Source organism: Pimephales promelas, chromosome 7 (assembly GCF_988280905.1).
Source record: "Pimephales promelas chromosome 7, fPimPro1.hap1.1, whole genome shotgun sequence".
NCBI classification, from domain to species: Eukaryota; Metazoa; Chordata; class Actinopteri; order Cypriniformes; family Leuciscidae; genus Pimephales; species Pimephales promelas.
In genome coordinates, this window is record NC_142775.1 from 1,136,199 (window position 1) to 1,151,503 (window position 15,305).

The 15,305-nt window shown below is 36.9% G+C and overlaps 1 protein-coding gene across 1 annotated transcript; it reads left to right on the forward strand.

Annotated features, from left to right (window-relative positions):
• Positions 1–5,269: 5,269 nt before the first annotated feature.
• LOC120475115 (uncharacterized) lies at positions 5,270–14,966 on the forward strand. Its single transcript, XM_039665861.2, has 6 exons — positions 5,270–5,363; positions 6,602–6,723; positions 8,610–9,637; positions 11,079–11,168; positions 12,363–12,543; positions 14,249–14,966. The coding sequence occupies exons 2-6, from the start codon at positions 6,636–6,638 to the stop codon at positions 14,887–14,889; spliced, it is 2,028 nt and encodes a 675-aa protein (XP_039521795.2). The 5' UTR covers positions 5,270–5,363; positions 6,602–6,635; the 3' UTR covers positions 14,890–14,966.
• The last annotated feature ends 339 nt before the right edge of the window (positions 14,967–15,305 follow it).

Below are 15,305 nucleotides of genomic sequence, written 5' to 3' on the forward strand. Positions count from 1 at the left end.
AAAAAAACAAACAAAAAAAACGATAATAATACTCTATCTCCCTCACTAGCTTAAATAAGAGAAAATAAGATATAAAAGGAACACGAAAGAAAGACAGACACAGAGACACACACACTTTTGAAGCTCCGCCCTCTGTGCGGGGAGCAGAAGCTCATTTGCATTTAAAAGGACACACACAAAACGATGCGTTTTTACTGACCCTCAAAAAGGAACAACTTTAACATGCTGTAAAAAATGATCTTGAGCTAAAACTTCACATACACACTCTGGGGACAAAAAAGGGGGATTACACCACCCCTTTAAATATTATTGTTCATTAAGGGAAAAACTGAACTAGGAAGACACGGGACAAATGACAACAAACTGAAAATCCATGAATAACAAAACATAACTGTGACATAATGTTTGAAACAAGGAGATTATTTGAACTTTGCACAGCACTAACGAGGCACAACTGATTAGCAATGTCAGGGTAACACTGAGAATAATACAACAAGGATATGGTGTGTAACTGGTGTCGTATTTCCAGTGGAGGGACTGAAGACAAACATTTACTGATTAAAATCTGAACTGTGAGATAATATTTCAATAAATATTGTTTTTTTTTTTTTTTTTTTTTTGACAAACTATATAATTTGAAATTTGGGTGGGGTGCCAAGAGAATTGGATGTATCAAAGATATTTAATACTTTTATTGCCTTATTCTTCCATAAACATGCTGGAGGTAAAAACCCCTGAGAAATGTAAGCATGATATGTTTGCTCAGTGCAATGAAATACAAAAGGACAGTTTGTCAGGTTCTAGAAATGAAGGACCAACATCAGAGAGAAGACAACCAGGATGCAACATCCTTTTCATGCCATGTGAGCTTGACCTGGATCAGGTTTCTGTGGGAAACAAGCAATGCATTTTGCCTTCATTTAACATCAGCACATATTATGGAAAATGTTATAATTTACACAGGGGTTACGGGGGTCATGACCCCCTCAAAAATCAGATCCAGCTAATATAACCGCCCCAACATCATCACATCAATCAGATTAGAATAAATATATATATTCCAAATGAATACTTATGTTCATTTTTTTTATTAAATGCATTTGCCAGCAAGAAAGATAGTATATCATATTTGAAATAATCAGGAATGTATCCCCCACCAGCCAAAAAGGGGATAAATCCTGACCAAACGGAGGTATTGCTATTGCTAAGTTAGCTCAGCGTTTGTCAACGCGGGTGCGGGTGCGAGCGCGGCCCACTGGTGGGGAATAGAAACATGACAAGTGAGGCGTGACAAACAGGTTTTGTGCCCATCTTTCTAATTCCTTTATTTATTGACCATACGCCCAAAACGAAGACCAAATTAAATGTAAGCCTTTCTTAACTTTTTCACACGTAATTTTTAAAGTTTTTCAAGGCAACCGTCATAGTATCACTTTATGGATCCCATGGATTTAGGCCTTGACATGGGTATTTTTAGAACCGCCCAGATAGCAAACTGACATTGAATCAACGTGGAAATATGACATCGAAACAACGTTGATCTGACATTGTTTTGCTCATCGAATTAACGTTGAACCAACGTCAGACGCGTCATTCTTTCAAAACTAACGGAAAATCAACTTGAAATCAACGCGTTGTTTCAACGTTATGAAAGCAAACCAATTTTCGATTTTCATTTAGCTTTGAAGAATGCCGCGTCTGACGTTGGTTCAACGTTAATTCGATGAGCAAAATCAACGTTGTTTCAATGTCATGAGAGACGTCGTTTCCACGTTGATTCAATGTCAGTTTGCTGTCTGGGCGGAGTTTTTGATGAAAACATGAAAACATTCCAGGATTTTCTCCATATAATGGACTTTTTTGGGAACCAAACAGTTCAAGGTCCAAAAGACAGTTTCAGTGCACTTACATTTAAGTCATTAAATCGTGGTTAATTTGGCCTTCTCTGTGCGTGCCCCATAGACTTTCATTATATGACTAACAGACAACAACGGTTTAACCTAAACCTTTGGAAACAAAGACACCCCCCAGACAGCAAACTGACATTGAATCAACGTGGAAACGACGTCTCTCGTGACATTGAAACAGCGTTGATTTTGCTCATCGAATTAACGTTGAACCAACGTCAGACGCGGCATTCTTCAAAGCTAAATGAAAATCGAAAATTGGTTTGCTTTCATAACGTTGAAACAACGCGTTGATTTCAAGTTGATTTTCCGTTAGTTTTGAAAGAATGACGCGTCTGACGTTGGTTCAACGTTAATTCGATGAGCAAAACTATGTCAGATCAACGTTGTTTCGATGTCATATTTCCACGTTGATTCAATGTCAGTTTGCTATCTGGGCTACATCTTGGATGCCCTTGAGGTAAGCTAAAACACATCAAAAATTAATTTCAAAGTGAACTATCCCTTTAATCTTGCGATAAAAAAATTGACGCCTTAAAAATGGGTTTGCTTTATGCGCCGTTAATAACGTGTTTAACTGACAGCACTACTTGTTACATAAACTTTACATTGTCCCTACTTTTGAGTAAAAACATAAAGGTTGCCTAGAAACGGTTGCCTAGAAAAACTCACGCTGGGGGGTTAGTTATATCAGAGTAGCAGAGTCCCTGAAGAATATGATTTTATCATCTTAATGAAGAAAGCAACATTCCGGTAATGACACAAAAACAGATTTCAAAGCTCCCACCGCAAAGCGAATAAGAGAAGGGGTAGGGGGGGCAATATCACTGGATTGGACATCCGATTCATCGATATGTGTAGCATACCGTAGCTGAGTGCAATATTAAAGTGCTGTGTCGCTTCAGGCCCTGAACCAGGCCGAGATCCTGCGCGTCAATAGTTCTGCTCTATAATTATTATTAGCCTATTGACTGCTTAATCGTCACTATCTAACGTTTTCGTCATAGTTTTTGTCATTCAAACCTAGTTTTTATTTAGTTATCGTCTCGTTTTCGTCTTTGAAAAAATGTGGTTGACGAAAATAATTACGAAAATTATTCATCAACAAAATAAACACTGTTTTGAATCTAACGGTCAAAATGACCGTTTGTGGCCGTTCTAGTAGTTTTGGAATTCTGGCACTTCTAGTGTTAATGATGAATGATCCGTGCTGAATTGATCTGGTCTGACTCAGTTCATCATTGATTGGGAGAGAACAGTTCAAACTCACTGGCTGTGTAAAACAGTGGCTGTGGCTCATTATACTATTAGCAAAACGTTGTAAAATAACGTGCGCTCTTTTTAACCAAAACACCGTTTTTTACGCCGTCATTTGGCAAGATGAACGGCGTAAAAAGCGGCGCCTCCCATGCACAGTAAATACGGCGTCATTGATGTAGTCCACTGCGTTTTTGACGGCGTTTCACTTTTTGACGGCGTAAAAAGCGCCGTTTGGGCGGCCAGGATGCCGCTTTTTACGGCCTTATTTAACAAAACGCGGTAGGAAAGTGGCGAATTGTGAGCCATTTAGCGTTCCATATCATACGCACGGTAACACGTCTTTTAAACATGAATGAAATGACACAAAGCGAGCGCCATACAGTCCAGCCGCTGAAAGCACCGCTCTGATGAGGGGACTGACGTTGCCGGCGGGATGCACAGACCTCCGCGCTAACATGACCAGCCCGGGGAACACGTTCACTTTCCACTCACAGTACGCAACACAGCAGCATTAGTTTAATGATAATCGATAACAAATTAACGTGATCGGCGAAATTCTTAATGATCAATAATCGATCGTCGATTAATCATGCCCATCCCCGCTGGTGTAGGCCTATATTAACTTATCGATTCACCACACTCATATTTGTTGGCATTCTGTCATAGCTTGCAATGGTTTACCGAGTCTGACAAATCCCGTGTCAATTCGTCAAACACTGAGTTTCGGGGATTCAATCCTGTTTTGTAAAGTTTAGATTTGGATTCCTCCTGTTCTGGCAAAACCGTAAATACGTCTGCGTTCGGCGAGTCTTCTGTTGGGCCGTCTTTGCATTTGTTTTTGTTGTCTCATCTTGAGACGGTTAATTCTTCTCAGATTTTGATCAGGAATGATTTTTGCATGTAAGGAAATTATCCTGAATTTTCTGACTTTGGGATGAGCGTGCATCTCTCGTACCCACCCAGACAGCAAGCTGACATTGAATCAACGTGGAAACTACGTCTCTCATGACATTGAAACAACGTTGATTTGCTCATCGAATTAACGTTGAACCAACGTCAGACGCGGCATTCTTCAAAGCTAAATGAAATCGAAAATTGGTTTGCTTTCATAACGTTGAAACAACGCGTTGATTTCAAGTTGATTTTCCGTTAGTTTTGAAAGAATGACGCGTCTGACGTTGGTTCAACGTTAATTCGATGAGCAAAACAATGTCAGATCAACGTTGTTTCGATGTCATATTTCCACGTTGATTCAATGTCAGTTTGCTATCTGGGTAGCCGACGGATCTCTCATAGCATTGAGTTTTCAGCAGTTTATTTAAGATTAAATAAACTTCTACAGTTCATGAAGGACATACAGTACATGGAACATTTTTATTTTTCTCAAAGAAATATTTGTTAATGGTATTAAATAACAAGAAATAACCTCTTTTTGTTACACAATTTAATATTTAAAACGATTTAATTAAATGTGTTTTTAAGACAAATGTGTAACGGCAGTGTGTACACTGTCCATGGTAATTCAGATTCAGAGTTAATAAAACGGTGTTGCCAATATTTTGAAGTAGCCTACATGGAGAAGTAAAAAATGAGATGGTGTTAATGTGTTAAATGGTGTTTACCTGAATATGTTTTGAATTTCTCAGGTGAAGTTTGGCACAGAGATGCACATAACCCAGACAGCAAACTGACATTGAATCAACGTGGAAACGACGTCTCTCATGACATTGAAACAACGTTGATTTTGCTCATCGAATTAACGTTGAACCAACGTCAGACGCGGCATTCTTCAAAGCTAAATGAAAATCGAAAATTGGTTTGCTTTCATAACATTGAAACAACGTTGATTTCAAGTTGATTTTCCCTTTAGTTTTGAAAGAATGCCGCGTCTGACGTTGGTTCAACGTTAATTCGATAAGCAAAACAATGTCAGATCAACGTTGTTTCGATGTCATGTTTCCACGTTGATTCAATGTCAGTTTGCTATTAAACGATCAGTCTGTCTCATGTTGTTACCATACAGCATGTATTTAAACTTGTATTTATTACGTTATTTCTTGTATGTGTTTTTGTATAGTCTACATTTCTATGCTTTTTAGCGATGTCACCAGGACTTTTACTTTGCTGTGTTGCTGTGACGTCATACGGCTGCGCCGCGCTACGCTGCGTCTGTTATGAATCTGCTGAAGAAGAAAGGTTTGAGTTTTTAAGCATTTAAAGTTTTCAAATAGACATAATCAGTTCATGTTTCTGCAGTATGAGAGCTTATATTTAGGACAGTAACTTTACTGTACACTCGTTTTTAGTACCAGTATAGCACGTACTGTATTTGTGCTATTCATTTTCAGTAAATGGATTAAATTTAATATTTTCTCCATATCATAAACATAACCGTTGGTAGACGTCTTGATATATTTAACCAAATTTGTATCATCATATGAGCCCATATATTCCGGTTTAAGATTAAGTTTTGATGGAAAGAAAAAGGAAAGTAAGCTATTTCCTCTCATTCAAATTTACTAACATTTTAAATGTATTAGCATCATGGTTTTACCAATTTTCACAATACAACTTTTAACATGCTTTAAAATATATTTTAGAATAATATACTTGGAGTGAAAATTCAGGTTCTTTTTTAAAAGTGTATTTATTTGCACTTTATTAAAAATATAGTTTTGCTATATTAAACCAACTGCCCACAATTTGTACATGCCCCCTGACTTTATGTGCTCTGGTGCCAGTTTAATGCTAGTTAAATGAGCCGGAATGCACACAGGGTAATTTCGAGATACAGGTAAAACAAGTGAATTTGTCGATTTTGAGGTTTTCACAAAAAAAGTTGTTGATTAATCCTGTAGCTGTCTGTTAAATAAAATTTTAAAATAAATGAATGTAAATCAAGCAATTGTGGTATCATAGGGAAAAAAAATTACTGTATTTTTTTCCTATAGATATTGTTTTGACTCGGTGTGTGCCAAAAGTGGTGTTGTTATCCGGCACTCAGAGCTGATTTTGTTTTGGAGCCGTCAGGAAACTTTGAATTGTCTTTGCTGACTCTATCGACTTGAGACGGGTGTAGCTCAGTCATTCTTTGTCTGATGCCAACAAATAATACATCATTTTGATGTTTTTTAATAGAAAATGTGAAAAATAAATGTATTTATTTTTTGCTCATTCCGACTCCTTTTGCCAGCATGGGTCACATTTATTGAAAGTTTAATCAATTCATTGTAGTCAATACGATATGTATGAAATGTCATTATAATTGTATTATTTTATAAATTTGTAGTTCTCTGTGTTTAAGTCCATGAACTCTCTCTCTCTGACTGACTCCCTCACCAGAGCTGATTGAGACACACTGATATTTACTGTGGATTTATTTCATTTCTAAATTATTATCATCTTAAACTTAACAAATTTGTCCAAACACACAGGAAAACTCCTGGAGAAACATCAGAGATCCACGTAATGATGGCGTTGATTAAACAGGAGAGTGATGACATAAAGATCACAGAAGTGTACAGCTTGAAACCCAAAGATGTTGAGCAACAAACAGGTTAGTTTCATTATCTTCTTTTTATCCTTATTAAAATCATCTACAGAAATGAATTAAATTTGTCCTAATTAAAGCGGTTTTATTTGACATTTATTTGAGCGGATCCTCTCATGTGGACAGGCATGTTTGTTGAGATCACATGACCAGACTAATGCTAATGCTAATGCTGCTTCTAGAGAAACTCCCACTTCCATGTTGGACACTCGTTATTACGACATGTAGCTCATTAAAGCCACACTATGAGCAACTCTGGATATATTCATTGAGAGAAAACCAATGTTATACAGCTCAACATAGTTAGTCTTTTTTTGTTTTAATCTTGTTTTCTTGATTTACCGCAAATATAATTTTTTTTCGTACCATTAAGTGTCACAAACATAGAATCAGAAATGAAGGACTTGCTGCAGTGGACACCATTTATAATGGATAAACTCCTCAAAACTCACTCTGATCAATTACAACTTTAAAAAGGAAATAAGATTGAAACCATTGGGTGGCGCCACAACCAGCTGGCTTTTAGAAAAATAATTCTCCTTCAAGCACGAAGATCATCTCCTCGCTGACTCTGGGCTTGTCCTCTGCGCCTCTTTGGCCAATCTATAAGAGCACAGAAAACGAGTACATTTTAAAGCTGCAGTCCTTAACTTTTTTTAAGTTAAAAATAATCCAAAATAATTATATTAAAAAAAAAAACATATTCTGCCAGTGGTCAAAACTATCTGCTTGCCATAGCTAGATTCAAAACGGATAGCTTGTAATAATGATTTTAATTCCGGTGGTACTGGTGGGTTTCCGCGGGAAATTCGAGCATGTCTTTGCGTCATTACGTCACACTCGTACGCATAAAGAAGCAGTTTCGGCTACAGTCATGCGAACACAAGGATTTAAACATCGTGCTTTTGAACTTGTAAAAAATGGCTTTTGAACTCTGTGTTGTGAAGGGTTTCAAAACGGAAGAAGAGACGGCTTTTTTCTGCTGAACAAGTAAGACATTTCAATAGTTCAATCGTGTAACAGTACGTTTGCTTAATTCACACAGTTATGGAGTTTCCTTTGTTTTGCCTTTCTCGTTTTGCTATTATGGAGAATATGAATTCTGAACTACAGGTAACCATAAAACACATTAAATTTAACATTAGTCACGCAATGCTGATGCTGTTGACATGAACAATTTGAGAACAAAGTTGGCTATAATTTGCACGGTTGCTGTAAATCGCGTTGATTAAATCTAACGACGCTAATCATGTCGAATGCTTTTCCCCCTTAGTTGGTGGCGTCATTCATTGTCGTGGACAACCTTACCCTAAAAAAAGTTTCAGAAACTATTGAGCCTCATGGCAGCAGACATGTTGTTGAAGGTGTCTTACCTTGAGTTTTACCTGCATGTGTTTAGGTATGTAGACATGCATGGTTATACCTGTGGTTACCAAGACTCACTGTCAGAATATCTTCGTTTAAGCCTATAATAATTATAAATAAAATAACTCTTACCAATAGAATAGCAATTTGTTTTTAATAGCAATGTATTTACCAATTTCCAATTTGTAAGGTTTATTGTATAAATACAATGTTATATTTAAATAAATAATAAATAATGTTTCAATTAATAAGCTAAACCAACTGGCCCACCTTAACCTTTAGATTTAATAATCCAGTCCTCGAATTAATCTGATTGAATAGCCTTATACTGGACCGGGTGAAGTGAATTAAACTGAATTATTTTTACAATGTTTACACATCAGGCCTCAGGTGTAAACTTGAATGTGTTTTCCTCATTTATTTCTGAACTGATTGACCAGAACACTTCTTATTACCAGGTGTAAGCAAGGCTTTTGTTCGTGCCATTAAACTAGGGTTAACTTGTATTTGCTTTTGTTTTGCTTTAGACGTGATGCATCTGAAAGAGGAGAGTCCAGAACTGGAGGTTAACAAAGTGAAAAATCAGCAGGAGAAAGATCCTGATTTCAAAACTGGAGAAAAGCCTGTTAGTCGCTCAATTACAAAGTCCTCACAAAAAAGAGCCGTGAAGACAAAAATTACAAGTGATTTCCCCTGTCAACAGTGTGGAAAAAGTTTTACTCGAAAATCAAACCTTGAAGGCCACATGAGAATCCACACCGGAGAGAAGCCGTTCAAATGCCGACGTTGTAAAAAGTGTTTCGGTCAAAAACGAAACCTTGAAGTCCACACGAGAGTTCACACGGGAGAAAAGCCGTTCACCTGCGGTCAGTGTGGAAACAGTTTCGCTCAAAAATCAAGCCTCAATCTCCACATGAGAGATCACACTGGAGAGCGTCCATTCACCTGCCCACAGTGTGGGAAACAATTCACTCTAAAAGGGAACCTGAATGTCCACATGAAACGTCACACTGGAGAGAAGCCTTTCACCTGCGACCTGTGTGGCAAGAGCTTCACACTGAAAGGGAATCTACAGATTCACATGAGTATTCACTCCGGAGCGAAGCCGTTCACATGTGACCAGTGTGGGAAGAGTTTCTCACTAAAGGGAAATCTACAGATTCACTTGAGAATTCACACGGGACTGAAGCCGTTCACATGTGAGCAGTGTGGGAAGAGTTTCAGGTCTAAACAATCTCTTGAAACCCACATGAGGATTCACTCGAGAGAGAAATGTCATCAGTGTGGACGAAGCTTCACAGACAGCGACCAGCTGAAGAACCATGTAAAAACACACAGCGGAGAGAAGCCTCACATGTGCCTTCACTGTGGAGTGACATGCTTAAGCGATTCAAGCCTGCAGAGGCACATAAGAGGTCACGCTAGAAAGAAGCCTTTTGCCTGTCCTCAGTGTGACGCGAGTTTCACAAATCAAAGAGACTTGAAACAACACTCGCAAACTCATTCTAGAAAGAAACCTAAAGGGTCTAAGGCTGCCAAGAGGAGAAAAAGCAATATCTAAAATCACCTGTAAATTTTCTCTGGAGGAAAGTGATTTAATCTTGCTCAGGGTCGAATATTATTTTATTTTTTAATTATTTTTAGTCACGCTTGCAGATACAGTTGGGTTGACAATTCTAAATTCCACCAGAAAATTGTTGCAAAATTATTTAATTGATTGTTTAATACATCCGAATTAAAATGTTTGCTGTGAAATGCCACAGTGTAAGTGGAGATAAAGGGTAAAAATGAATAAAATAATGAACATTGCACTGAATTATTTGATTCCTCTTCAATGAGAGAATGCACAAGTAAACGTATGGTTTAGTTGTGACTTGAACATGCCTACGGTTGGGAGTATATTCAAAAGGGCAATGTATTTCTGTATTTATATGTACACGTTCCATGCCAAATGTGCTGCTTTTGAAACCAAATAAAATTTTAAATCAGCAAAAGTTTTTTTTTTTAAAGTGAACTTCTTTTTTTAACTCCTTTAATGTTAAAAAAACTCAGAAAGTGAAAATTTCATGTCAGGGGACCTTTAACATTAGTTAATGCACTGTGAACTTACATGAACAGCTGGATCTTTATTAACTAAATAACATTACCAAAGTTTAACTAATATAGTAACATTTAACTAATGTTAACCTTATTGTAAAGTGTTACTGTTAATATAGTAGTGAAGTTAATCATGCTTATAATTAGATGTATAATGCTTCTTATGTTAGACTTGGATGTGCAGTGTTGAGCGGGTGTTACTGGTAACGATAGCAGTGATTGTGACGGTATGTGCTGAAGTAAAGGTCATGTTTGTTCAGGTTCATGAGGAGGTGTTGGTGCAGCGGTGTCCTTGCTCTGGACACGGTGTGTGTTATCTGGAGAAAACTACTAAAATAAACATTTATCTGTAGAAACATTAGAAAAAATAATAAGCATCAACATAAACAAAAAGTTGCAGTTTGATCAGTGACACAAATGCATTCAATAAATTAAATGTAAAAAAAAAAATGTAAATGTAAGCGCAGTAGTTACACAAATCCCAATAGATAAAACTATGATCAACAGCATCTCGAAACACCGTGACCGCTCCAGGACTTCAGACTTCAGACATTTGAAATGTGTGCTTTTTATTTTGATCTATTCCTTAATGTTTTCAACCACTCTTGGATTCAAGGATTTACCTTTTTATCAAACCTTTGTTTAGAACTGCATTATATGTTTTTTGTCTTGAGCAACGAGAATATAATTGATTCTGAACACAAATCAGTGAAGAATGGGTTAATGTCTGACACATTTTGAGTGCAATGTAAATAATTACATTTTCAAACAATTAAATAAAATAATGTAGAAAATATATTATATGGATTATGTTTTGAAACCAATACCATGGTATGCTAAATTATGGTCTTATTTTACAGTATTTATATTCCAGTAATAACACGTATGCTGTCTTACAGTGGGAGAAACTGGGAAAACTCCTGGGAGCCAAGTGGAAATATTCAAGGTTCATCCTGAAGATGAATATTCCTGTGTTCTGTTACTGCTTTGTAAAGCACACTGTCTTTCTGCTTTCTGTGTTTGATGACTGACTCTTAAAATGTTTTGAAATATGTCACTGACTCTGTTCCTTCATATACTCTTGATTTTAAGATTATTTATAATTTTTACATTTTATACCAAAAATAGATGCACTGTAACTACATGCATGCAGTGTTATGTTTAAAGCTGAAAAAATCAGATAAAGGCACGTTATATTATTATTAATTTTACCTAAAACACCTTTGCCTCCAGTCATAATGTTTCTTTAAATCTATAATCAGTTAAACCTGATTTGACCACCTTACCAAACAATGTCAAAGGACAGCATGTATTGAAGCGTGTAGTTTACGTCTTAATTTGTAGGCTATGTGTTTTTGTAACATACATTTCTGTGCCCTTACTAGTCATTTTAGCCTTTCACGCGGGACTTTTATTTTGGTGTGGTGCTATGACGTCATAAGACCGCGCCTTCTGTTGTGAATCTGCTGAGAAAAGGTTTGTGTTTTTAAGAATTAAATGTGTTAAAATTGATAAAGTCCGTTCTGATCATTTTATTGGTTTCACAAGCATTGCGAATGAATTATCTAATGAAATATTATAGTTCTTTATATGAAACGTTTATGAGCGTTATTTCTGTGAGTAAACACACACGAATAACTGAAAGCTGCGTCTCATTTCGCAACAGTGTAATCACGAATTCTTGAAGTTGAACCAAATGCACATAAAAATTGGTTCACTGAGTGTGAAGCTCTTGAAGAGAGTTCATGATCCTGCAATACCAGAGGCTGCCGTTTCAGGACTGCATTTCCAAAATGCTAGTTGAGTTTGTACTAGCAGTCGCCATGGCTCAGTGTTTTTAGCTGTGTGAGTGAATGAAGTGACATTACTGTTCATGTGAAGATTTTGCACTGGTGCCGCTGAATACATTGTAGTGGAAACACTGCATTAGAAAATATAATGCAAAATGAAACTTTCTAGAGTGCATGTGTTCAGGTAATTGTGTGCATGCATGTGTGCATGTAATTTCTCTTTCTGTTAATTATTCTCATCTTGAACATGACAAATTTGTCCAAACACACAGGAAAACTCCTGGAGAAACATCTGAGATCCACGTGACACTATTATAGAGATGGCGTTGATTAAACAGGAGAGTGAAGACTTAAAGATTGAAGAAGTGTTCAGCGTGAAACATGAAGAAACAGGTTAGTTTCATTCTGTCCTTATTATTCGGATCTTTTATGATATTTCTGAGGAGTATCATTAAAGCGGTTTTATTTGACATGGAGCGGGTCTCCTCATGTGGACAGACATGTTTGTTGAGATCACATGACCAGACTAATGCTAATGCTGCTTCAGGAGCATCTGAGAAACTCCCACTTCCAGGTTGGACACTCGTTATGACAACATGTAGCTCATTCAATTAGGAAAATAACATGGAAGTAGCCTGAACATAACAACTATTCTGTGTAACATTAAACCCCATATCTAGTATAGCAATTATATTTATTTGTCTAAATAAAGCCATCATGAAGGGTAAGTAATTTATATTTGTTTTTTATGAGTGGCGTAAGATTTGATTCTCTTGCTTTCCTATTTATAATGGAAAAACAAAACTCAAAACTGATCAATAACACCTTTTACAATCTTTTGGATCTTTGCTGATAGTTTACTCGCCCCCATGTCATCCAAGATGTCCATGTCTTTCTTTCTTCAGTCGAAAAGAAATTAAGGTTTTTGATGAAAACATTCCAGGATTTTCTCCATATAATGGACTTCAAGGTCCAAATGAGAGTTTCAGTGCAAACTGTTCAAAGGGCTTTAAACGACACCAGATGATGAATAAGGGTCTAATGATGCGAAACGATCGCTCATTTAAAAAATAGTCAAAGTCAGCTTTATTGCCAATTTCTTCACATGTCAAGACATACAAGAGATTGAAATTACGTTTCCCTCTATCCCACGGTGTACAGACAAAAACATAATAGGTAAAACTAAAAAATGGGAAGGCACATACTATGAAAGCAGATAGAGCAGCCAAATATGAGTTGAGAAAGTGCAATTATGCATACAGTCAATATAATAGTGCAAAAAGTCAGTTTTTTCAGTGCTACAGTGCTCTAACTTTGGCTGCTCTAACTCGTTCATCAAAATGAACAAATCTTTTTTCAAGTCAATTTGTTCATTTCATTCGTTGAATCAACCAAATGACTCGAAAAAAGATTCGTTCATTTTGATAAACAAGTTCAAACAGGAGAGTCATGAACGCGCATCACAGAACAGAGCAAGGCGAGCATTTGAGCTTATAAAACTTAAACTTTGTTATTTATGTATTAAAAAAGCGATCGTTTCGCTTTATAAGAGCCTTATTCATCGTCTAAAATCGTTTAAAGCCCTTTGAAGCTGCACTGAAAGTGTCTTTTGGACCTTGGACCGTCTGGTTCCCATTGAAGTCCATTATATGGAGAAAAATCTTGGAATGTTTTCATCAAAAACCTTAATTTCTTTTCGACTGAAGAAAGAAAGACATGGACATCTTGGATGACATGAGGGTGAGTAAATTATCAGCAAAAGTTTTTTTTAAAAGTGAACTAATCCTTTAAAGCGTACCATGCAACAGGAAAACTGTTCAAAAGCAGAGCGTCCAGAACAAACATTTCTATTTAAATTCATGTTATGTTGTAACTTCATGATGATTTCATGAAATCCCAGTGCTGAACTCCATTAGTGAGAGTGGCATATTTAATAATATAGTATAATGCATTGTTTACTTTTTCTTGTATTGCTCATATTAGTAAAAGAGTGCATACACACAGTCTAGAGAGTCTGTATGGTACGCACATATTCATGCCCAGTTTATATTTTATAAATCCCGAAATGTGCATGGAAAATTGCATACGCACATTTCTATGCCCATTTTGTGTACGCAACGTTTATACATCAGGCCCCAGGTGTACACATGAATGTGTCTCATTCTGAATCTTCTGAACTGATTGACCAGAACACTTCCTTAATGCAAAACAAGGCCTTTGTTGGCTTTGATGTTTGGCTTAAACTAGGGTTAACTTGTATTTGCTTTGTTTTGCTTTAGACGTGATGCGGCTGAAAGAGGAGAGTCCAGAACTGGAGGAATTAGAAGTGAAAAATCAGGAGGAGAAAGATCCTGATTTCAAAACTGGAGAAAAGCCTGTTAGTTGCACGAAGACAAAAAAAGTGTCCTCACAAAAAAAAGCAGTGAAGACAAAAATTACAAGTGATCTCACCTGCCAACAGTGTGGAAAAAGTTTCGCTCGAAAATCAAACCTTGAAGTCCACATGAGAATCCACACTGGAGAGAAGCCGTTCGCCTGCCGACAGTGTGGGAACAGTTTCATTCGTAAATCAAGCCTTGAAGCCCACATGAGACTTCACACGGGAGAAAACCCATTCAGCTGCCCACAGTGTGGAAAGAGTTTCAATCAAAAATCAAACCTTAATATTCACATGAAACTTCACACTGGAGAAAACTCGTTCACCTGCGATCTGTGTGGGAAGAGCTTCTCACGAAAGGAGAATCTACAGATCCACATGAGAATCCACAGCGGAGAGAAGCTGTCCACATGTGAGAAGTGCGGAAAGAGTTTCTCACTTAAAGGACTCTTTAAGGACCACATGAGAATTCATTCATGTGCCTTTACTGTGGATGGAAGCCTTGAGATTCACACTGGAGACGAGCCTATCAAAGAGACTTGAAACATCATTTGCAAACCTTTTCCCACAGAAATAAACTTAAATGTTACGAGTCTGCCAAGAGAGAGCAATTTCAAAAATCAGCTCTGGAAAGGGATTTAATCTTGTTCGGTGTCATGCTTGCAGATTTTTTTATGCCACCAGCAAATCTATGTGATTCACTTTGCTTTCATTTACTTAATTGTTCAATGGATCAGAATCAAAATGTTAGATTTAGATAATCTTCTGTCTTGCTGTGAAATGCTACAGTGTAAATAGAGAAATGACAAGGATATTAACTGAATATAAAAACAACAACATTGCATTGAATTATTTGATTCCTCTTCAGTGAGAGAATGGACAAGTAAACATTGTTTCAGGCGTGACTGGTTGGAGTGGGTGACGACATTATGTTTCAGTACGCCTGCTCTGGTGAAGTT